General features: G+C 51.1%; 1 protein-coding gene across 1 annotated transcript in view; it reads left to right on the forward strand.

Moving 5' to 3' along the window:
* The first annotated feature begins 3,696 nt into the window (after positions 1–3,696).
* The window catches only part of CCND2 (cyclin D2), a 34,329-nt gene continuing 18,655 nt past the window's right edge, over positions 3,697–19,370 (forward strand). Inside the window, exons 1-3 of the mRNA XM_075720198.1 lie at positions 3,697–3,891; positions 5,446–5,661; positions 8,435–8,594. Of these exons, the coding sequence (XP_075576313.1) occupies positions 3,697–3,891; positions 5,446–5,661; positions 8,435–8,594 (571 nt within the window). The remainder of the gene's footprint in view (positions 3,892–5,445; positions 5,662–8,434; positions 8,595–19,370) is intronic.

A 19,370-nucleotide genomic window follows, 5' to 3' on the forward strand; every position in this document is an offset into this window, starting at 1 on the left:
AATACTTATTTCATTTAAACAAACAAAAAAACCTGCGGCCGCCGGGCTCACGCACAGCAAGCACGTCTATTGGTCTGCGGTTCAAACGCAAAGCTTGATCGCATACTGTCCCCCTGAAGCATCTTCAAGACGGTTCTCCGGGTTTTGCAAAGAGAAGAACAGAAGGAAATAGGAGTGATGACGAATTAAGGATCTATTTTTTAAATACCCAAGAGTCACCGCCTTTTGCAGCGCTCCCGGACTAACACCAATAAAATACCATTACGTATGACCGACTTCATGATACCTGCCTGTCGGATTAACGACGAGGAGCGGTGACGCCAGACTTGACCTGACGACGAGGGGCTCCCCGGGCACAAGCAGCGCCCGCGGCATTGCCCCCCCGGCGGCGGCTGCGGCGGGGCCGGCAGCCGGACGGCCCCTGCCTCCCGGGGGCTGCGGGGCGGGGGGAGGCGGCGGGGCTGCCCCGGGAGCGCGGTTCCCCCGCGGCCGCGGCCGGGGCTCCGCGCAGGGCGCAGCGCTGCTCCGCGGGAGCGCCCGCCGGGGGCTGCGCACCGCCGCTCCCGGAGCCGCCGGGGGGGAAGCGCACACCGGCGGTCTTCGGGTTAATCATTTATGCTTTTAAACGGGCGAAGCAGCTCAGCAAAAGAAGGGGAGCGGGTGCGAGGTGGATTTTTTTCCTCCTTTTTTTTTTTCTCCTTTTTTTTTTTTTTTTTTTTTTTTCCGGAGGGAGGGTGGTATTTAACATATGGCACTCGGTAATCGCTACACGGAGGCTGTTAAAACATCTGCTGCCTCCAAACACATGCGGCAGCGCCCGTGGGCACGGGGACAAGGCGAAGGGGCAGCTCGGGCACGCCGGCTTCCCCCGAAGTTTTCCCCCGCGTTTCACAGCGCCGGCGTTTCCCCGTTGGAAACGGGTACCGCGTATGTAAAAGCAGCCGCACCGGGGAAAATTGTTTTTTGCTTTTTGTGGGGTTTTGTTTGTTTGTTTGTTTGTGTTGTTGTTTTTTTCTTTTTCCTACGACGTCGCTGCAGATCAACGGCACCTCCGCGTGCAGAGCTGGCATGCTTCCATTTATTTTTTTTTTTTCCCTAACGGGACACACCCCCCCACCCCCCACAAGCAAGGTGGCGGGGGCGCAGCGGCCCGCCCGCGGGGCCCTTGGCTGCTCCCCCGGCGGCCGCCCCATGGCGGGGTGCGGGGGGGCCCCGCATCCCTCCCCCGGTCCCCGCGGCTCCCCGCCGCCGGCAGCCGCGCCGTGCCCCAGACATCACCCCACTTCGGAAAGTCGGTGCCGGACAATTAGGACACCCGTTGTCCTCCCCCCCGAAACCCACATAAATCACAATCGCTGCATTGTCGGGCTACAAAGCCAGACGGGAGCGCTTATGAATTTAAGTTTGGAGAAGGAAAACGTGCGCTGACACAACACGCTCCCTGTTCACAGGAGTAGCCAGGAAGGGGAAATGAATGGTGGAAGTTAAAGAGCCTTTCATTGCGGAGCACGCCGCGCCGCAGCGGGTCCCCGCTCGCCGCCCTCGACGTACGGCGGGGGGTGCCCCCTCCTCGCTCCCTTCCTTCGGCCTCCTAAAACGCGAGCCCTGCCGGGCAAAGCTCTGCCCAATTCCGCCTACGGTGGGCTCGGCCCCGGTAAGCTCCCGCCTCGGGGCGGGGGGGGGGGGGGGGGGGGCGGCGAGGGGGCCACACACGGTGCCCGGCAGCGCCCGGACGGCGCCGCCGCCGCCGCGACTTCGTTTCGGCTGTGGCTGGGAGCTGCGCGCCTGGGGGACGGGACGGGACGGGACGGGACGAGGGAAGCGTGGAGCTGATTTTGCGGGAAATGCTGCTAGCAACGCGTGGAGGACTCGGCTGGCCCGGCCCGGCTCGGCGTTACCGGGGGATGGGGTTGGGGTGGGGGGGAAAGGAGACCTGCTGGCTTTTTGGTGGCCAAGTAGCCATTTGTTCCGACGGGCGGGTTAGGTGCGGGGCCGTCCCAGGCGGTTTTTGCAAGGGAGCTCTTGCCGCTGTACTCCGAAGAGATGCAACCCACGGCAAAGCCGGTCCCATCCCTTTTGAGGCGGAGGGGCGAGGGCTGGCGTGGGAGGGGGCGCGTTTGCCCACTCGCCGGCAACGACGGCCGGTCGCCCGCCGTCCTCGGTGCGAGCAGGGCCCGTGCGGCTCCCGGGAGCGGCAGCGCGGTCAGGTGAAGGGAGGGGGGGGGGCTCCACCTCGCCCCTCTTCCCTGCCGGGCTGCTTTCGATGCCGGGCAGCATGCGTCCTTAAAATATAATCTGCCCGGTAACAATCAGCGCGCAGCGGCGCGAGCCCCAGAGCTATTGGCTATGCAAATGGAGGGAGGGGAAGCGGCGCCCCAAACTCCCCACTCACACTTTTAAGGCGGTATTTCTTTCCACACGCACACCGCCCCCCCCCCCTTCTCCTCCGCCCCCCGCCCCCGCCGCCGAGCCCACCTCCGTGGCGCCCGGGGGGGGGGGGGCGGGAGGACGGGCACCCCGGGGAGCTTTTGCTCCCCGCATGGCCCGCGGGGCCGCCGCTGCTCCGCGCCCGCCCGGGCCGCTCATCCCCGGCCGGCCCCGGGCAGCTCCTTCCCCCGCGGGAGCCTCCGCTCTACCGTGGCAGGCAGCGGCACAGAGGCTTCGCAAAAGTTGACACATTTTGCAGGCGGGGGAGCGACTGCGACGCCGGAGAAGTGCGAGGAGGGTGGAAGTCGCCCGGTGCGGGACATAACTCCCCTTCTTCTCCCCCCCCCCCCGCCCCGTCCGCCCCCAGCCAACCTCTCTCCCTCCCTCCTCCCTCCCTCCCCCCCCGCTGCGTTTCCTAGAAAGTTGTATCAGTGCGGCCGTGCCGTGCTAAAACGGTTCGCCCGCTCGAAACACGTATGTGTGCCGGAGGAAGTAGCGCGGTGATTATTGTTAGATTTCACCCCGAAAACGCCGCCGAACCCCCACCCCTCAAGGAGCTTTGGGGTCTGGTTTTTTTCGGGCTTGCTGTTAGGCTGCAGTTAGCGGGGAGCTCAGTGTCCCCCCTCCCGGCTGCAGATTAAGGAGGTACCGGAGAGGGGGAGTGGGTCAAGGGCTTGAGAAGGGGGACGGGACGTGGATCTTGGCACCCCGCCGAGCCAGGACATTTCACCCTTCGCCCTCATCGTCTCGGTGGGTACCAAGGGGGAGCCCTTAGTTTCTTGCAATAAGAAAACGGGGGGGGGGGGGGGGGACGGGGGGGAGTATATTCAGACGGGCTCCCGCAGAAGGAAAGTGTGGAGCGGATTTTATTTGGTCGCTGGAAGGAAGAAAAAGAGAAGCTGTCATTTGCGTGTGTGTGTGTCCCTATACGAGGGCCTCCTGGTTCCTTGTTAGCTTATAGAGAGGGGGGGAAAAAAAAAAAAAAAACCGCGTTTGATGTTACGTCTGACCAGCTGCTGTTCTCCATAATAACAAGAGAGAACTGCCTGCCCTGGCGAGTTGCGTCACTTTGCTTCAACTTTAGGCTAGAAATCAAGAGAGAGGGAGAGACGAGTTTCAAGGGAGGCAGGAGCGAGCTGGAAAGCCCTGCCGTCTTCCTCCCACCCACCTACCCCTCCTCCTTTACCCCTCTCCTTTCCCCACCCCCTTTCCCCCCTCCAAAAAAAAAAAACTTTTCCATCAGAGAAAGAGGGAGATCTCTTTGGAAACATGGAGCTGCTGTGCTGCGAGGTGGATCCCATGAGGAGAGCTCTGCCTGACCCAAACTTGCTCTACGATGACCGCGTTTTGCACAACTTACTAACCATAGAGGAGAGGTATCTGCCCCAATGCTCCTACTTCAAGTGCGTCCAGAAGGACATCCAGCCCTTCATGAGGAGGATGGTGGCCACTTGGATGCTGGAGGTTTGTATCCCGGCGCCTTCCCCCGGCCCTTCGGAGCGGTGCCGGCCGGGGCGGGAGGGGGGTGGGGGGGAGGCAGGGCGGCCGGCTCCGGGCTCCCCGCCGCGGGCAGCACCTCCGCCTCGCCTCGTCCCCTCTCCCCCTGCAGCCTCTCGCCCCTCCGGGTCGCGGTGGGGGTTCATCTTGTGTGTGTGTGTCCCCCTCCTCCCCCTCCGGAGCTCAGCCGGTGCGGTGGGGGAAGGGGCGCGGGGAGCATCGTCAGCCCGCGCTGGAAATCGCCCCGGCCGGGGGGCTGCAGCATAGCGGGGTGCAGGAGGGGAGAAAGCGGGGGGGGGGGGGGGGGCGAAGAGAGAGTTGTAAAAGTCATTTGCAATTAAAAAGCAAAGAAAAGCCGCCTCCGGCGGCGGGCGGCCGGGAGCGCTTGAAATTGAGGCTTTTCTGGGAAAAGGAGCTGCGCCCGGGGCAGGGCGAGGGTCGGGGGGTGCCCGGTGCCCCCCGCCTTTTGCCCAGCGAGGATTTCGTGCCCACGTATGCAGTGGCGAGGACGTGCCTTTTTTCGCCATGTTGCGTTGCATGCAACTCTCCTCGGAGGCGCCGAGCCCGTCTTCCCCCCTCCCTTCCAAGAAGGGGCTCGGAAATGCACCCCGCCACTGCGCCCCGGTCCCCCCGGCCTGGCGGGGGGCGGTCGGGAAGCCCGAGCGGGCGGCGAACCCCCCGTTCGCCCCCATACTTCAGGCGGGGCGGCAGCGGGCCCAGATCCCCGCAGACTCGCCTGCCTTGCCCTGGCCCCACCACCCATCATTTGCCCCTTCGGATCTCCTTTTGGGGGGACCTTTCCCGGACCAAACCCCCCGGGTTGGAAAGACCAGACTCCCCGCTTGGTTTTCATGTGCGATTTGTGCTTTTTCTCCCCGGCTCCGATTTTTGGTGAATTTTTGAAATAATTTTTTCGCTCGCTCCTGCTAAAAGGATCCAGGCTGCTCGGGCTCTCCCCACCCCACCTCGCCCTCGCTGTGTCTCCCGTCCTTCCCCCCCCACGCCGGATCGGGGGCGCGGGGCTGGGGGACACCCCCCGGAGGAATTTTTGCAATTGTCGGAAACGATAGGGGACCGTCCCGGGATGCCACCGGCACCAAAACCGGGACCCCCGGGGAAGTTTTGATATTTTTATCGATTTTTTGAAAATATGACGAAATAAAAAAAAAAAAGGAAAAAATTGGGTCTCAAAAAAAAAAAAAAAAGTCGGAGGCTGCTCGCTTGCTGCTGGATGGGGCTTTTCGGCTCTCCCACACAGTGTCTTGAATTCATTTCTTACTGAATGAACTAAAGGAATGTGAAAGCCGATTGACAGCCTTCCCAGCCTCTCCAGAGATCTCCCCCTCCCCCAAAATTTAGCTCCCCGGGAAACAAAAATAGCAGGAGCCATAGCAGGGAGGCAGCGGTCTGTTTTGTGGGATCACTCATTTATTTATTTTTTCCCTTCTTGTCTCTTTCTCTCCCCCCCCCCCCCCCAACCCTGCTGCCCCATCTTCCCCTCCCCACGCTCCTCGCCTGCAGGTCTGTGAAGAGCAGAAGTGCGAAGAAGAAGTTTTCCCTCTGGCCATGAATTACTTGGACAGATTCTTAGCTGTGGTGCCCACTCGAAAGTGCCATCTGCAACTGCTGGGGGCAGTGTGCATGTTCCTGGCCTCCAAGCTGAAAGAGACAATCCCCCTCACAGCCGAGAAGCTGTGCATATACACGGACAATTCCATCAAACCCCAAGAGCTGCTGGTAAGCAGCCCCCTGCCCACCTTCTCCTCCGGCAGCTCCTGCGCTGGCGGCCTTCTCCTTCCCTCTCCCTTTCTGGCACGGCAAAGCCGCCGCTTTTGCCACCCACCCCCCAGCCTTTTTTTTTTTTTTTTTTTTTTTAAAAAAAACCAAAAAAAACGCTTTTCACGGGTTTTTTTACGCACTCTGTGAAACCGTCAGAAAGCACTGAAGACTCGCAGAGGGGTCGAGCCGAAACCGCAGGCGCACGGTGCCGGGGCAGGGGGGGACCCCGGGGGGGCACCTCCCTGTCGGGGTCTGCCTCCTCCCAAGCCGCCCCCCCCCCCCCCCACTCCCCGCCGCCGCGCGGGGTCCAGACCCGCTCCCCGCCTCGTTGGCGGGCGCAGCGCTGCCGGCGGCAGCCCGCGGGGGCCGGGGTCGCGGCGGGGGCCGTCTCCCCGTCCGGCCGCGCCCCCCCACGCCGCGCGTCCCCCCCCCCCCCGTGGGTGCGGGTGTCCCCGCCGGGGACCTCGCCGGGAGGGAGGCGCCGGCCGCACGTGCGCGGGGCGGGCGGCGCGGGGCGGCGGCGCCACCTGGCGGCAGACACGCGTGACTGCGCCCCCGCGGCGGCGGCGGAGGCGCGGGGGGCGGGGGGGGGGGAGCCGGCGGGGTTTTGGGGGCCGCCGTGGGGGGGAGCCGGCAGCCCCGCGGGACAGCGGGCGGCGTGCCGCCGGTTGAGCTGGCGTGGGTGCGCGGTGCTGTCGCGGGGCGGCGGGGGTTCCCCTCCGTGCTGAAGCCCGGGGGCGACTTTGGTGGCGGGTGGCGCCTGGGGAAGGCTGAGGCGCCGGCGGGTGCGTGGCTGGTTTTGTAACGTGGGAAGCTGCGGCCTTGTTCCCGTGGCTTTTGGGAACGTGGCTCCCCGCAGGTTGTCAGCGGGGCAGGTGAAAATTCAGCTCGGTTGAACAAGCCCGTGAGCAAAAAGGCCGCGGCTGGTATTTCTCCTGGGAGAGTTCAATTCAGGCACAGTGAGAGCAGAAACAAAAGGCATCAAAATTATTTAGTGGGATAATTAATATTTGCAAAGCCCTTCGTGGTATAGAGCGCTAGACAAGCATTTAAGCCTCTCGGTGAGGCGTATATTCAGCCAGATAGCTTTGTTCTCGCAGATCCTGGCGAATGTGCGTAGCCAGCCAAATCCCAGGAGAATTTCTCCTATGAATCACTGGGTGAAGGCGGTGGGAATTCCCCCTGGGGAGGGGCTGGGAGCTCATCCTTCTGCAGAGTAAAAAGCTTTGCACTGCAAACCCCGCCGTGGCTGTCACAGACACGAGGTGTCCCGCTGGTGGTACGGACTGTTGGGGGAAGCGCGCTGGCCCCCGCGCCAGAAGACGTGGAATGATGTGCCTACCTTTTTGTGCCACGTGGATTCAAACATGCTTTCCTGTATTCAGTTCTCTAGTTAAGTGCTCTTCTATATCAAAATCTGTCGTGTTAGTAATGTTGGGAAGATCGGTCCCTAGTTAACATAATTGCCGTTATGTTCAAACATTTTACAGGTTTTCTTGAGAAAGGAAAAAAAAAAAAACGCACCCCTCTAATTTCTGGGGCCAGTTGCATACATGAGCATGAGATTTTTCAAGCTATGGAGGGCTCTGTCATAATCCAGTAGGAATGTCTGTAGGAAAGTAACTTGCTGTTAAAGTGGGCATCTATTCAGAGAAACGACTGCAGAAATGGCATTGTGGGGTCCATGTTTATGGTTTCTCAGCAACGCTGGTTGACGTCTCCTCGGCTGCAAAATTAAAGGACGTTTTTTTTTCAACTCGCCAGCTCTACAAGCTTAGCTGGGGCTCCCCGCCATGCTGGGCTCCATCAGACTCACGCATCATCAGGACTCAAGAATCAGTGCATGGAATTTAGTTAATAGCTAATAGTTGATGCACGAGAGAGGAATGAGTCCAAGGCCTGAGCTTTGTTCACTCTGCGGGGCACTGTAAGGTACTCAAAACTTATTTTAAATGTTGAAGCATGCAGGTCTAGCCCTGCTTGAGCCCCATGGCTGGATCTGTTGATTAGGTACCATTTCTACATATAATCACATTGCAGGGAATGGCCAGTAGTTACATACACGCCCAAGCTTTCCTTTGATTTCACTGGGAGTTTTGGGCGTGCAAAGAATGTGGGAATGGATCCTACATGATTTATTGGCAGATAATTTACACAGGCTACTTCTTGGCTGTGTTACGCGCATTTCCTTTCTGCAAAGCCTGTCTTGGAGTAGTTTAAGCACCATCAGATTTATCAGCAGAGCTTTTGAATGCAGTTTTGGGAGAGAATGCCATCAAGCTAACTTCTCCAGTTTTGAAAAAAAAAGAAGAATGTATATCTAGGTTATTTTTGTGCGTGGTTATCCCTAGGGCTTTAAATGGCTATAAAGTACGGACTATAGCCATTTAAAAGAAGTTACTAGGAAAGGACCACAGTGACCTTGGCAATATCTAATTGCAGGCTAAACTTTCTGGGTGGGCATTCAGCACTGGATACAAAAAAAGTGAAATCTTGGCAGGAGCTGCCAGGTCCCGTTATTTTCAGTAGAGCTTGACATTTCCAGCGTTGTTAAAAAAAAAAAAAAGAAAGTCAACAACTTCAAAGCAGTAGGGGAATATGGAAAAAAATGTTTGAGCAAAACCGATTTAGCAGTGATATAATTACAGTCAGAGAAATAAGCGGAGTGGGTTTTTTTTCAGGCTTGCTTATGGCTTTTCTTCTCTTCTCCCCTCCCTGTCCCCCCCTGCAGGAATGGGAGCTGGTGGTGCTGGGGAAGTTGAAGTGGAACCTCGCAGCCGTCACCCCGCACGATTTCATTGAACACATCCTAAGGAAGCTGCCTCTACCTAAAGACAAGTTGCTTTTGATCCGGAAGCATGCACAAACGTTCATTGCTCTTTGTGCCACAGGTAGGCCAAAGCACTCTGGGTGCACCTGCTGCTCGCCGTGTGGTTGAAGGGGCAGGTTAGTCACTGGTGGTACAAAGGCTTTTCATCCCCTCCATCCTCACGGGATGTGGGAAGAGCGGCTGCAGCCCGTGGGACTGTTTGCAAAGGGCATTGTGAATCAGGCCCCGAAACGGCCTATAAACAGAATTCTTGCAGATGGGAGCTGCAGTGCAGTTGCAATCCTGCTCCTACTAAGGCATGTGGTGCTTTTGCAGTGAAGTTAGTAAGACCGGCTTAGACCGTACGATTTTGTATTTTGCCCGTTCGCTAGTTTTTTTAAAGGGCCACAGGTCGTTTGTAAGGACAGATGTGGGACAGCCAAAATACTAGAAGCTGTTCTGGCACATTAGCCCAAAATGCATTGGGCTAATGTATTAAATGAACGTGTGTGGAAATTTTTCATTAACTGGACGCTGTCCAGATAAAAGGTAAAAAGTTGTATTTTAACATATGTGATACTACCACATTAATGAAGCATAGGGAGTGACAATTTAAAAAGTAATGACTTTTTTTTTTAAAACATTTGGATTCTTTCTCTAACTACACTCCAAGAAAGCAGTGAAACTAGTCTGTTTCATAGGGAACCATTACACTCCCCTTTTGTCGTATGTTTGGCTGAATACAGTTTCTGAAGATTTAGATGAGAATAATTGCTTCTGTGGAAGAGAGGCTTTTAATTTATACCTGTCTGCAAAACACTGGTTTTTGTTTGGTTGGTTGGTTTTTCCCCCAGTGACTGGTAGAAAATAAGTGTACTCTAATTTTCAATCCAAAGAATTAATGGTTAGACCACTTCTTCGAAGCTAGACCTGGAACAGATAAACAGCATGCAGTGTTTTCCAGGGTTATTATCAAGTAGTATATGGCCCAAATGTTTGAATTCACTACAGTTTGACATACTTAGTCCTTTGTGATAGGAACTGTTCTGCCTGTGTGTTTGCAGAGGGGAAAGGAAGATGGGGTGCAGCTTTTGGGTATGAATGTCTACTGCTATGCCTGCTGATATTTGAGGTGTAGTGACTGCTTTCACAGTGTAGGCCAGTTTTTGCTACCTCAGTCGATCTGTTTTAGAGAAATCTTACATGGGCTGTGTTATGGTAATTGACTTTTTGGTATCCAAGATGCTCTAGCTTTTCCCACTGCTGCGTGATCTTTTTCAGGCGAAAGACCACAGGACTCAATAGAAATATTGCTCAAAGTCTGCAGGATCATTCTTGGTAATTCATCAGACATTTCTGGACTAATTAGCTTTTTACTTTAGGATTACTCTGTTCCATCAGCTTTGCCTTCTTTCTTTGCCTTCTCCCCTTGTCCAGGATTCATTCACACTACCCTTTTCTTCTAAAAAAGATGGTCTTTCCCGTGGACACTTCTCTGGATCCTCAACAACACCATCAGCCATCAACCTCCAACATACCTGGATGTTGTCTTCCAAACCAAACCAATCTTCCGCCTCCTACAACAGTGTTTTGGTTTGTTTTGTTTTATGCAAGAGGACATTTTCTTGAGTGACGTAGATTTCGTTATGATTTAACTTCTCAGACTGTGGTCTGTAATCATTTGCCCTTGAAGTTTTCCATATAACCAAAACATTGCAGGAATGTGGGCCATGAGGGAGTTTCCAAAGTCCATGGCTTCTTTCCACCCTTTCTCCATGAATTCTTTGATGGTTAGCTCCATGCTTTATTAGTCCATTTACTGAGATCCAGAACAGCATCCCCTTTCCAACCCTTAGCCCAGTCATGCACTTCTTTCATGTGTTTCCCCTGTCTGATCTGCTTCTCGTGTTATATGTCTCCAATGCATGAACCGACGTCCTTTATGTAGAGTTTAAAAAGGCAACAAGTCAGAGTTTCTTTTCTTGCAAATGAAAGACGTAATTGACTGTGTATGGAGCTTCCCGAAAGACAGGGCACCATGGTGCTGGCTGTAGATTTTATTTTCTTCTCATCCCATTTTCCACAAACCACTGTGCTGGCATTTAGTTTTGAGGAGGACCCACAACCCCTTGCAGTTTCGAAAGCAGAGATCTTACCCTGGCCCACATTCCCAGTGTTCTACCTCATTCCCAGTTTACTAGCAAGCTACTACCCCCATTTGCGTTATAGAAATGTCATGTTATTACTACTGTATTTCCCTTTCACTGCCACTCTTCTCAAAGTCGTTCTTACCCTCCTTGGTGAAGAAAAGCCCCTTCTCATCAGACTTCCTTCCAGATCCAGTTGTCATTTCCTTTTCTTGTCCTATTTGTTGCAGAGCTCTCATCGGCTGCTGTGTTTCTTCTTTCCCTTTCTCCCTCAAAGCTTCTGCTCTCCACCAGCTCGGGTTAAGCCTGGTGTTTCATTTCCCCATTTGCCTTCTTTCAGCAGGGTGACCTCCTTTGACATGTGGCTGCCTCTTCCCTTGCTCCCTCCACGCATGTTTTTAGCCTGGGTTTGACTCTTTTACCAGACCTGACCTTGCTGTCTGGCTAACGGCTCTGGTCTGGAGCACAGCAATGAATCTCTTTTTATTTCCATCTCAGTGCAGTTTTCTCTGCTTTCAAGTACTTTTTCTTCTTCTTCTTCTTCTTCTTTAGTGTATTGTGCAAAATCTGGCATATTTTGAACTTTTTTCCTCTAGCCCAAGTTCTGCTTCACCAACTGCACCATTTTAATTTCCCAGCAAAAACCTTATACCAGAAATTCCCGAGTGTGGCCTGCCTTTACAGAGCCGGTTGTGATCTCAGTCCTGCAATACTTTGTGTCAGCAAACGGAGAGGGAAGCAACCATTAACAGTTCTGGATGTTGTGCTGGATGTGTAGGATCACTTTGATTTTCATGTCTATTCTCCTTTCCCTTGGAACGTTATGCAAAAGGAGATGATACTTGGTTCTTTTGTATATTCCTCTCAGGCATGTTTTACCCTTTTGGTGCTCTCTGTTTTCTATGTCTTTATTTTAAGCCCAGTTTCTGAAACAAGCTGCTTGGATATAAATCCACAGCCTCTCCCCAGTCCTTGCCGTGATTAATGATTCACATGAGCATGACTGGAACTGGAACGCATCCCTCTTTGCCCTTGGTCCCATCTGAGCATACGGCTGCTGAGCAAGACAGAACCTTATTCCCTGAATAAAAAGCTTTCTCTTTGCTGTGCCCTGCACTCGCAATGCTTTCAGGAGCCTCATTCTTCACTGGAAGGGGCCAAAAGTGGTGTCTGCTGCAGCCTGTCCCTGGCTGTGCTTCCAGCGCCGTGGCCATGCAAACAGGGTACTGTCATTAAGCGAGAGCTTGATCTGTTGGCTGGGAATTGCCCATGCATAGGCCAGCTTTCTTCATGCTGCCTTGCTTGCTGCACAGTAAGAGCATATAGATTGACACACACTGGCGTAGCCTAATCTATCATGATGTCATTTGGTTTTGCATCCCGCTGGTGACTCCCTGTGCAAGTGAAAATTTTCAGGAGTCTTCTGAATTTTAAAGGCGCAAAGAGGCTGCACCTGGACCCCTTGTCCTTACAGTATAGTGTGGCAAAATTGATGCTTACTGCTTTTACAGCATGGGAGGATCCTGTTTATCTGTGAGCCTAATGGAGATCATCCTTCTTCTGCTCTCTGTGATCCTGTTGCTTTGCTGCTCTGACCCTACCTCTGTCTGTTCATTGCTTTGCACCCTTTGTCCCTCTTCTGTCTCTTTGCGCAGCGCTCCACAGTTTGGAAATGTTTTCTCTGGGGTTGTCTGTTTGCTTGTATGTGCCGTACTCCAAGCCAGGGAATCGCTCCTGGAGGAGTGGGAAAGGGCACCGGTTACAGAGCTGCATGCGGAGCAGAAGACGACTGTGCATTATTTCCTTGACTTCAGTGTGCCCTTCATTTCTTCTTCTGCCAGGCTGTTCAGAGTCACAGATGCCCAGCTGCTTCCTTGCGTTATGCTCTCTTGTTGGAGGCTGTACGATGTTGCAGGATACCCCTTTTTATGTCAGAGCCTATAAGGGAATGGGTTTTGGGGGAGGACAGGCTGTGCAAGTCAGGCTTTCAGAAAGAGGAGCTGTGCGTCTCTGAACACAAGCTGTAATGGTGAGACTAATCTCAGTGAGGAGGTTTTCGGTGTTTGATTTAAGTGGCATGCAAAACTTGGAAGCGAAAAGCTTTGCAGACTTGGAGAGACAGGAGGGAACTTGTGTAGATCCCTAGACTCAGCCCTTTGCATGGTCTCTTCTGTGCTTCAGCCCCGAGTCCTATGGCAGGTGAGATGTTCCCACGATGGATACAATGCAGCATCTCATAGACTGGTGGCTTTCAAAGCCTGTGTCTGCAAAGAGGCTAAGAAGGAGGAGGAAAATTTCAGCTTTAAGTCAGTTTTGTACAGTGTGCCAAACCTCTGCCCACTGTCTCTGGGACATTAATCATCTACATTTGAAAGCTGAGAAGGCTTTTTTTTGACTTCTGGGCCAAATCCTGGGTCCTTACTCAGACAGAAGTTCTGTGGAAGTCAATGGGAGTGTTGTCTGAGCAAAGACTGCAAGATGAGGCCCATAAACCCTAGTGATCTGGAGGGTAACCACACAGAATGCTTTGTAACACCAAGAGGCATGTTTGGTCCTCAGGACTCCTGCTGGGCAAGTCTACTATGCATCCTTCCCCTCTCAGCCAATGTGAGAGTTGTTGGTCTCTGTCCCTGCAGAGGGTAAAAGTGCTGTACTAGTTTTAGCTGGGACCTGTTCTTTTCAGAGGGAAAGAAAGAAGTCCGCAGAGCCTTCGTTGTGTGGATTAATCTCTTAGAAAGGAAATACATGTTGCAAAGTGGCAGTGGTTGCACGAATACTTCTTGCATGACAGAAGAAAGAATAATCCACATGAATTTGTGCCATGCAGAAGAAAGCTCTTGCTTGTTTCTGGGAGAGGGAGCTTATATCAGTATATTGAGCTCTCCAGCAAAATGAAGCCACAAGAACCATGGGAGCTCCATCAACAAGTAAGCAGGGTCTGGGGAGTGTTTCGTATGAGTAGACTCATTCCTTAATTTGTAGGACCCATCAAATCTGGGAAGATGAGGTGGAAGGAAATGGAGGAAGAGAGACTTTGCTGATAGAAGCTGGGGTAATTTCTATGCTGCCAGATAAGTTGCCCTCCTTCCTACCAGCTGCAGATCTGACCTTTTGATGGTTCAAGCACTAACATAATCCTCCTGATCCTTGGTTAGGCTTCCATACTGAAGAAGTAGAACAAGTGAAAATAATGATCAGTGTCAACAGTTGTTCAGAAATAGAGTTTTTGATTAGCTAATAAGCATGTTGTACTGAGTGCTCATGTACTTCACATAGACTGCTCAACGTGTTTCCCTGTGTCTACCTCACTTGGATGGCTGTGATGTAGCATTAGTGTTTAGGATACTTTAGACCCATTTGTATAAAGGCCAAATACTTTTTGCCTTACTGTAGCCCAAGAACAGAATTAGGTATCTGCCCTCCTGCCTACACAAAGAATAGAAGCAGGTCTGCATCGTATTTTACTTGACAGTTTTTTGTTTGGTCATACTTGGCACTGCCGTGCTCTTTTTTGAAGGGCTGAAGAGTCATCTGGTTTTGCCTTTAAAAGCAGAAATAGTTAACATGGGGAAAAATTGCTGTGTCTTGTAGAAATACGAGAGCAAGAGAAAAAAATGGCCAATGCAGTTAAAACCAACTGCGTTTGAAAAAAAAGTAGCACACTGATGCTGGAATTGCATTTGTATCGAAAGAGGCAAGAATTAAATTCACTACTTACATTGTTTCCCGTAGGCCTTTCTTTTAAACTTAGCTGGTAAAATACAGATCCGTGCTTGTCCTCATAGTAAGGTCATTGGCTGGGTAAAGTTTGAAGCTGGGTGAAATTTGACCATTGTATTATTTTATAAACTGATGTTGATGACTGTCATGATTCTGTTCTCCTGATGGAGGTAAATTCCTTTTTTTTTTTTCTCCCCCCCCCCCCCCCCATGAAAGCATTGTCTTCCTCAAGACAGCAGTTTCCAATTCTCCATTTGCAAATCTGAAAATAAACCTCTACCAAATTATAGAGATGAAAACTGGCTGTTAAAAAAACCACCCTGCAGCCAGAGCAGTAACAAGGGTCATTGTTAGAAGGTAGAGTTCCCACCTGGTTTTGGCACACTGAGCACGTTCAGCCTGGATATTTGTCAGGGCTCTTTTCCTTCCGGCAGTTTTCATTTATTGGCTGCGAGTTAGGGCTTCCCCTTGCAGGACCTCTCTGGGTTCCTGCCTCCAGTTCCCTCCTGCTTTAGACTGACTGTCAACCTTGCATTTTCCTGGCTCGGAGGTAGTGAAGTCCACTGGATCAGGAGAGAGCCAGCAAAACAGCTCAGCCGTGATGTGCAGGGTCCTAGAACCTGACCATAGGTTAGGTGTGCCATGCAGGCAAAAAAATGTCCTCGGCACGTGCATACATTCATGCCCTGGCTGTCAGCGTGAGCTCCAGTCTGAAAGCAGGGAGCGGATTCAGGGTACCGTGAATTTGCTTGATGACTCCGGCTGGCTGGTCGAGAGGTGGCTGTGTTTCAAAGGACACTGTCTCTTGTATTGGCTTTTTTTATTTCCGACACTGAAGTCACCAGGGTTGTGCGAGGTTAATCCCTTGTTTTTAAGGTCCTCTAGGAAAAAGTTGATGCCAAAATGGGGATAGGACAGTTTCTGGTGTTTATTGCCTGGGAATAGAAGGTAAAACAAGTCCTGCTTCCTGACTACCCAGTTCTTCCCTTGAAGTGCTCGTGTGCTCAGATTCCCATAGACCACACGTTGTTGCACTACTTCTCCGACTTTTAACGAGACTCTTTCGTACTTTGCAGTGGAATTGCATAAATCACAACAAAGTTAGAGGCAGAGCCATGTCTTCAGTGCAGGCTCTGGGTGCCCATTGAGCAGGGTTGCACATAGGTCCAAAAGAAGGATTTAGCCCATAGCCTTGCTTCAGGTGTCCAGTAGAAGTGATTTTTGTAAGATTAGTTCTGTAATTCAGGGTTAATTATCTCCAACAAGAATTTAAAGTAAAAGCATATGTTTCAGGGTCAAATGTTTAAGTCCTCTCTCCCCGTTTTTTGTTTGTTTTTTTTTTTTTTTTTTTTTCAAATCCCAGGGCAAGTTTTTGACTTAATTCTGGGGACAGTTTTACCTGGATGAAAACTGAGTAAAGATGGCAGGACTTGGCTTGTTATCATGGGGGAAGCAGGGATAGAGGTTTATAATTGAAAATAACATGTAAAAAGCTTGTTTTGAATTTCTCAATGGAATATAAGGGACCCGAGGGGGGTTCTGCATCCCCTCAGATACGGTACTTGATATTTATGCTTTCATTGCACCTTGACAAACATTTCACGTAGTTATTGCTTTGCTTGAATATGGAAATATGTTAATTACGGCCTTTATTCCACTGCCTGCTCTTTTCCTCAGCCTTTTCTATTCAACCCTCTAGGTGGCCCAGCACAATGTGGCTTCTTTTCTTTCAATGAGCTCTTTCCACACTAATAGGGTCCAGGGTGATGTGGAGAACCATGTGCACAAAATTGGTGCACCACCCCCCATCCCTTTGTGGGTATGTCAGGTTAAATTCATATCAGCAGGAGGGTCACTGCCATGATTTTCAATAGCGCGAGATGAGGTGATGACTTCAGACAATGGCGCCACACTCTCCAGTTGGAGACACTTGCCTCACCAGTTGCAGTAGTTAATTAATATGCTAAAAATAGAAGCCAGTGATACAAATCGCTGCCTGTTGTACAACAAAGACTGGGCATGTGTAGCTTTGATAGCCAAGTTTATGGTGCTTGTTATGGAGGGAAGTTAGTTTAGAGCTAGAGGCAATGTAAGACTTTCTGGATGCTGAGCTTTAGTCACTCTGGGCCTCTGGCCATTCGCTCGCTGTCTCATTTGCATTATGAATGACATTAAGGGAACTAACAAGGTTATTGGGCATAGAAATGTTCTCATGTGACCCCACGTGGAAGCAGACCTACAGCAGTGCTAGTTGGCAGGGGCACTGTGGCTCTTTATTCAGCTTCCTAGGAAGACAGTTTCTGGGAGTAGATATAAAATCAACCACGAGAAAACTGGCATTTGGATAATGTGAAGGTCCTGATGCAAGCCCCTATGAGGCAAGGAAGTTCAGAGGGCAGGCTGGAGCTGTGTCCTTCACTCAGCCTGCCATGCCTGGCCAGTGCTGAGCGTTGAGTGCAAGACATGGGAGTTCCCCATTGCTTGGGTCTCCCCACCAGCTGCCTGGCTCTGGGTGAAGCTGCTCTGTGGGGGCTCAGTGACCACGCATGAGGGTGTGGGTCCATCTGGGCCTCCAAGTGGGTCTGTGTCTCCCTGCTGCTGGCTCAAATGATGGGTGGGAGGGGGTGGGTTTTTGTTCTCACCCCCTGCATCTTAGCTTCCATAGGGACTGTCCAAATAACCAGAAGAGTTTGAGAGGTTTCTCATCATCTTTTTATTATCTTCCCCAAAACTCAAGACAAGGGGGGGTAAAAAATTATGGAAAGTGCGTTGCCACCTGTAGTTCCCATGTGTAACTAGGAGACGGTTTGGTAAGTCCAAAGATGTAAATGCAGGAGTCACATCCCAACTTAGGGCCACGTTGACCAAGTGCAGCCGCATTCATGCCAATGCAAGCACACGGGATTCACAAACCCAAGCAAATGCAGAAACAGAGCAGAAACAGACCTGTGGAGATGTAGTGATGTAGTGTGCTTTAAGTTATCCCTTTTCTAAAGAAATTAGTGTGATTGCTGATGAATCACTCTGTGTAGATGACGGCAGATTTGGGGGATGCTGGGTCTCTTCCATAAATGTTTGAATGTTCTTAAGTTTTATAGACATTTGTTATTTGCTTCATGGACCAGGAGCACACTCTGGACAGTCACACAAGCACATAAACATTCATGATCTTTATAAAAACCTCTCGTTTCTGGAGTCCTTTAACCATTCCTGGTGTTCATATTGGACTTTGTAAACTGGTTGTCCATTGCACTTTGTAAACTGGTGGCCCAGCAATCACATTTCTTCTGTGGAGCCACTAGCTACCAGATCAACCCACAGGAACGAGCTACTGCAACAGTCACACAGAGCTGGGTCCCGGGGCCCCCCGTCAGTAGCAGTGAGTAAGGAGACTGACAAAATGGCATAAAAGGAGGGCCATTTTGAGGGCTTAAAATTGCACTGTATTTATGGCCTGCTCTGAAGGTCTGGCCCAATGATAAGTGCAAGCACAGGCTGAGGCGCTGGGGATAGGGCAGGCTCTGGGGGGAGTGCATGTGCTGTGTGTCAGGTAGCCTTGTCTGTTTGCCCTGGTCATCCATTTAGAGGCTGGATGGGGCTAGCCCTTGCATGTGTTGTGTATAAATCCGCATGAGGTAAATGTGAAAGTGATTTTAATCATGGAAATGCAATTCACTGACGTGTGCTGAGATCAGCATCCTCAGGGCTGTCCCCCGCACTGATAAGTAGGAGTGAAGGCTCTTCTGTTGACTCACTCTTTAGTGGGAGCAATATAACTTAATTTCCAAGATCATCAGCTTTCCTATGTACAGTGCGGTCTTCCTATTACAATAGTGCACAATTATTATTTTTATAATAATGGCAGTCCGTATTCATTGCTCCTGTCGGTGGGAATTTGCTCCTTCAGAAGTGTTTGTCAGAGTGTGATGTCTGCTGAGCTCTCCTCGTAGGAAGGCCAGTGGGTTTCAGCAGCGTGCAATGGTGGGCTTGCAGGTGGTCGTCTCCTGGTGACTTTGTGAGGCAGAAAAATCCACGTCAGAGTTTCAGCTCCTCCTTTTCTCCCCTCTCCCCTTCTAACATCCCCCCTCCAGTCCGTCTGGATGAACCTTACGACTTGAGTCCCAGCCTTACCTGACTGCTTCATTCCTCATGGGTCCCAGGGACATATTCCAGCGTGGAGAAGAACATGCCGTCTCCACAGCTTTTGCACTATCTGCCAGCTGAGAGTCTGGGAGGCTGAGAACAACTCTCCGTGTGTCTAAAACTTGAGTGGTTATGCAGTCGTCAACAGGGTTGCAGAATTTGTGCTAGCTGAACAGAGAGGACTTGGGATCTGCCCTTAACAGAAGGGCAGTTTTCTGTAACAATCTGTTTCTATAAATAGACTGAATATATTGATTGTGGTTTATTTCATATTAAGTATTATTTAGGTTTCCTCTTCCTTCTCCTCCAGTCACCCCAACTGAAAACTGGTAGAGAAGGGTTTGTTAGTGAGTTATTGTTGAACCAAACAACTTGCAAACGAAGCGTCATTTTAGGAAGATAGCAGTAACTAAGAAAATCTCCTGGAAATGGTATTTAGTAAGACATGTTGATAAGCCAGTGCTTATGGAAGTATCATAAACGATAAAATGGCCTTGTAAAGGTAATAGGAACATTTAGTTTTATTTTCATTTCTCTCCTGATCTCCACAGATGTGTGAGGAAGTTTTGAAACATATTCTCAACTTGTTTATTAAGAAATAGTAGTAATGACAAATGTGATCTTTGTTTTTTCTTTGATTACGTAGCTATGGGCTGTAAAGTGTTCTCACCTCCTAATTGCAAAGGTGGTAAAAATGAATCGTTAATTAAAATCTCTTTCCCGGACAGGTCTTTAAATGCTTGAGTTAATTAAGTCTTTAAAAATTGACATGACTAAAAATCTCAGTTTGGTCCTTTGTGATACCGTATTCCAGTTAGTTTTCCGGTTATACAGAGAGCTCTTATGTG

The sequence above is a fragment of the Pelecanus crispus genome, chromosome 1, assembly GCF_030463565.1.
Source record: "Pelecanus crispus isolate bPelCri1 chromosome 1, bPelCri1.pri, whole genome shotgun sequence".
Taxonomy (NCBI): domain Eukaryota; kingdom Metazoa; phylum Chordata; class Aves; order Pelecaniformes; family Pelecanidae; genus Pelecanus; species Pelecanus crispus.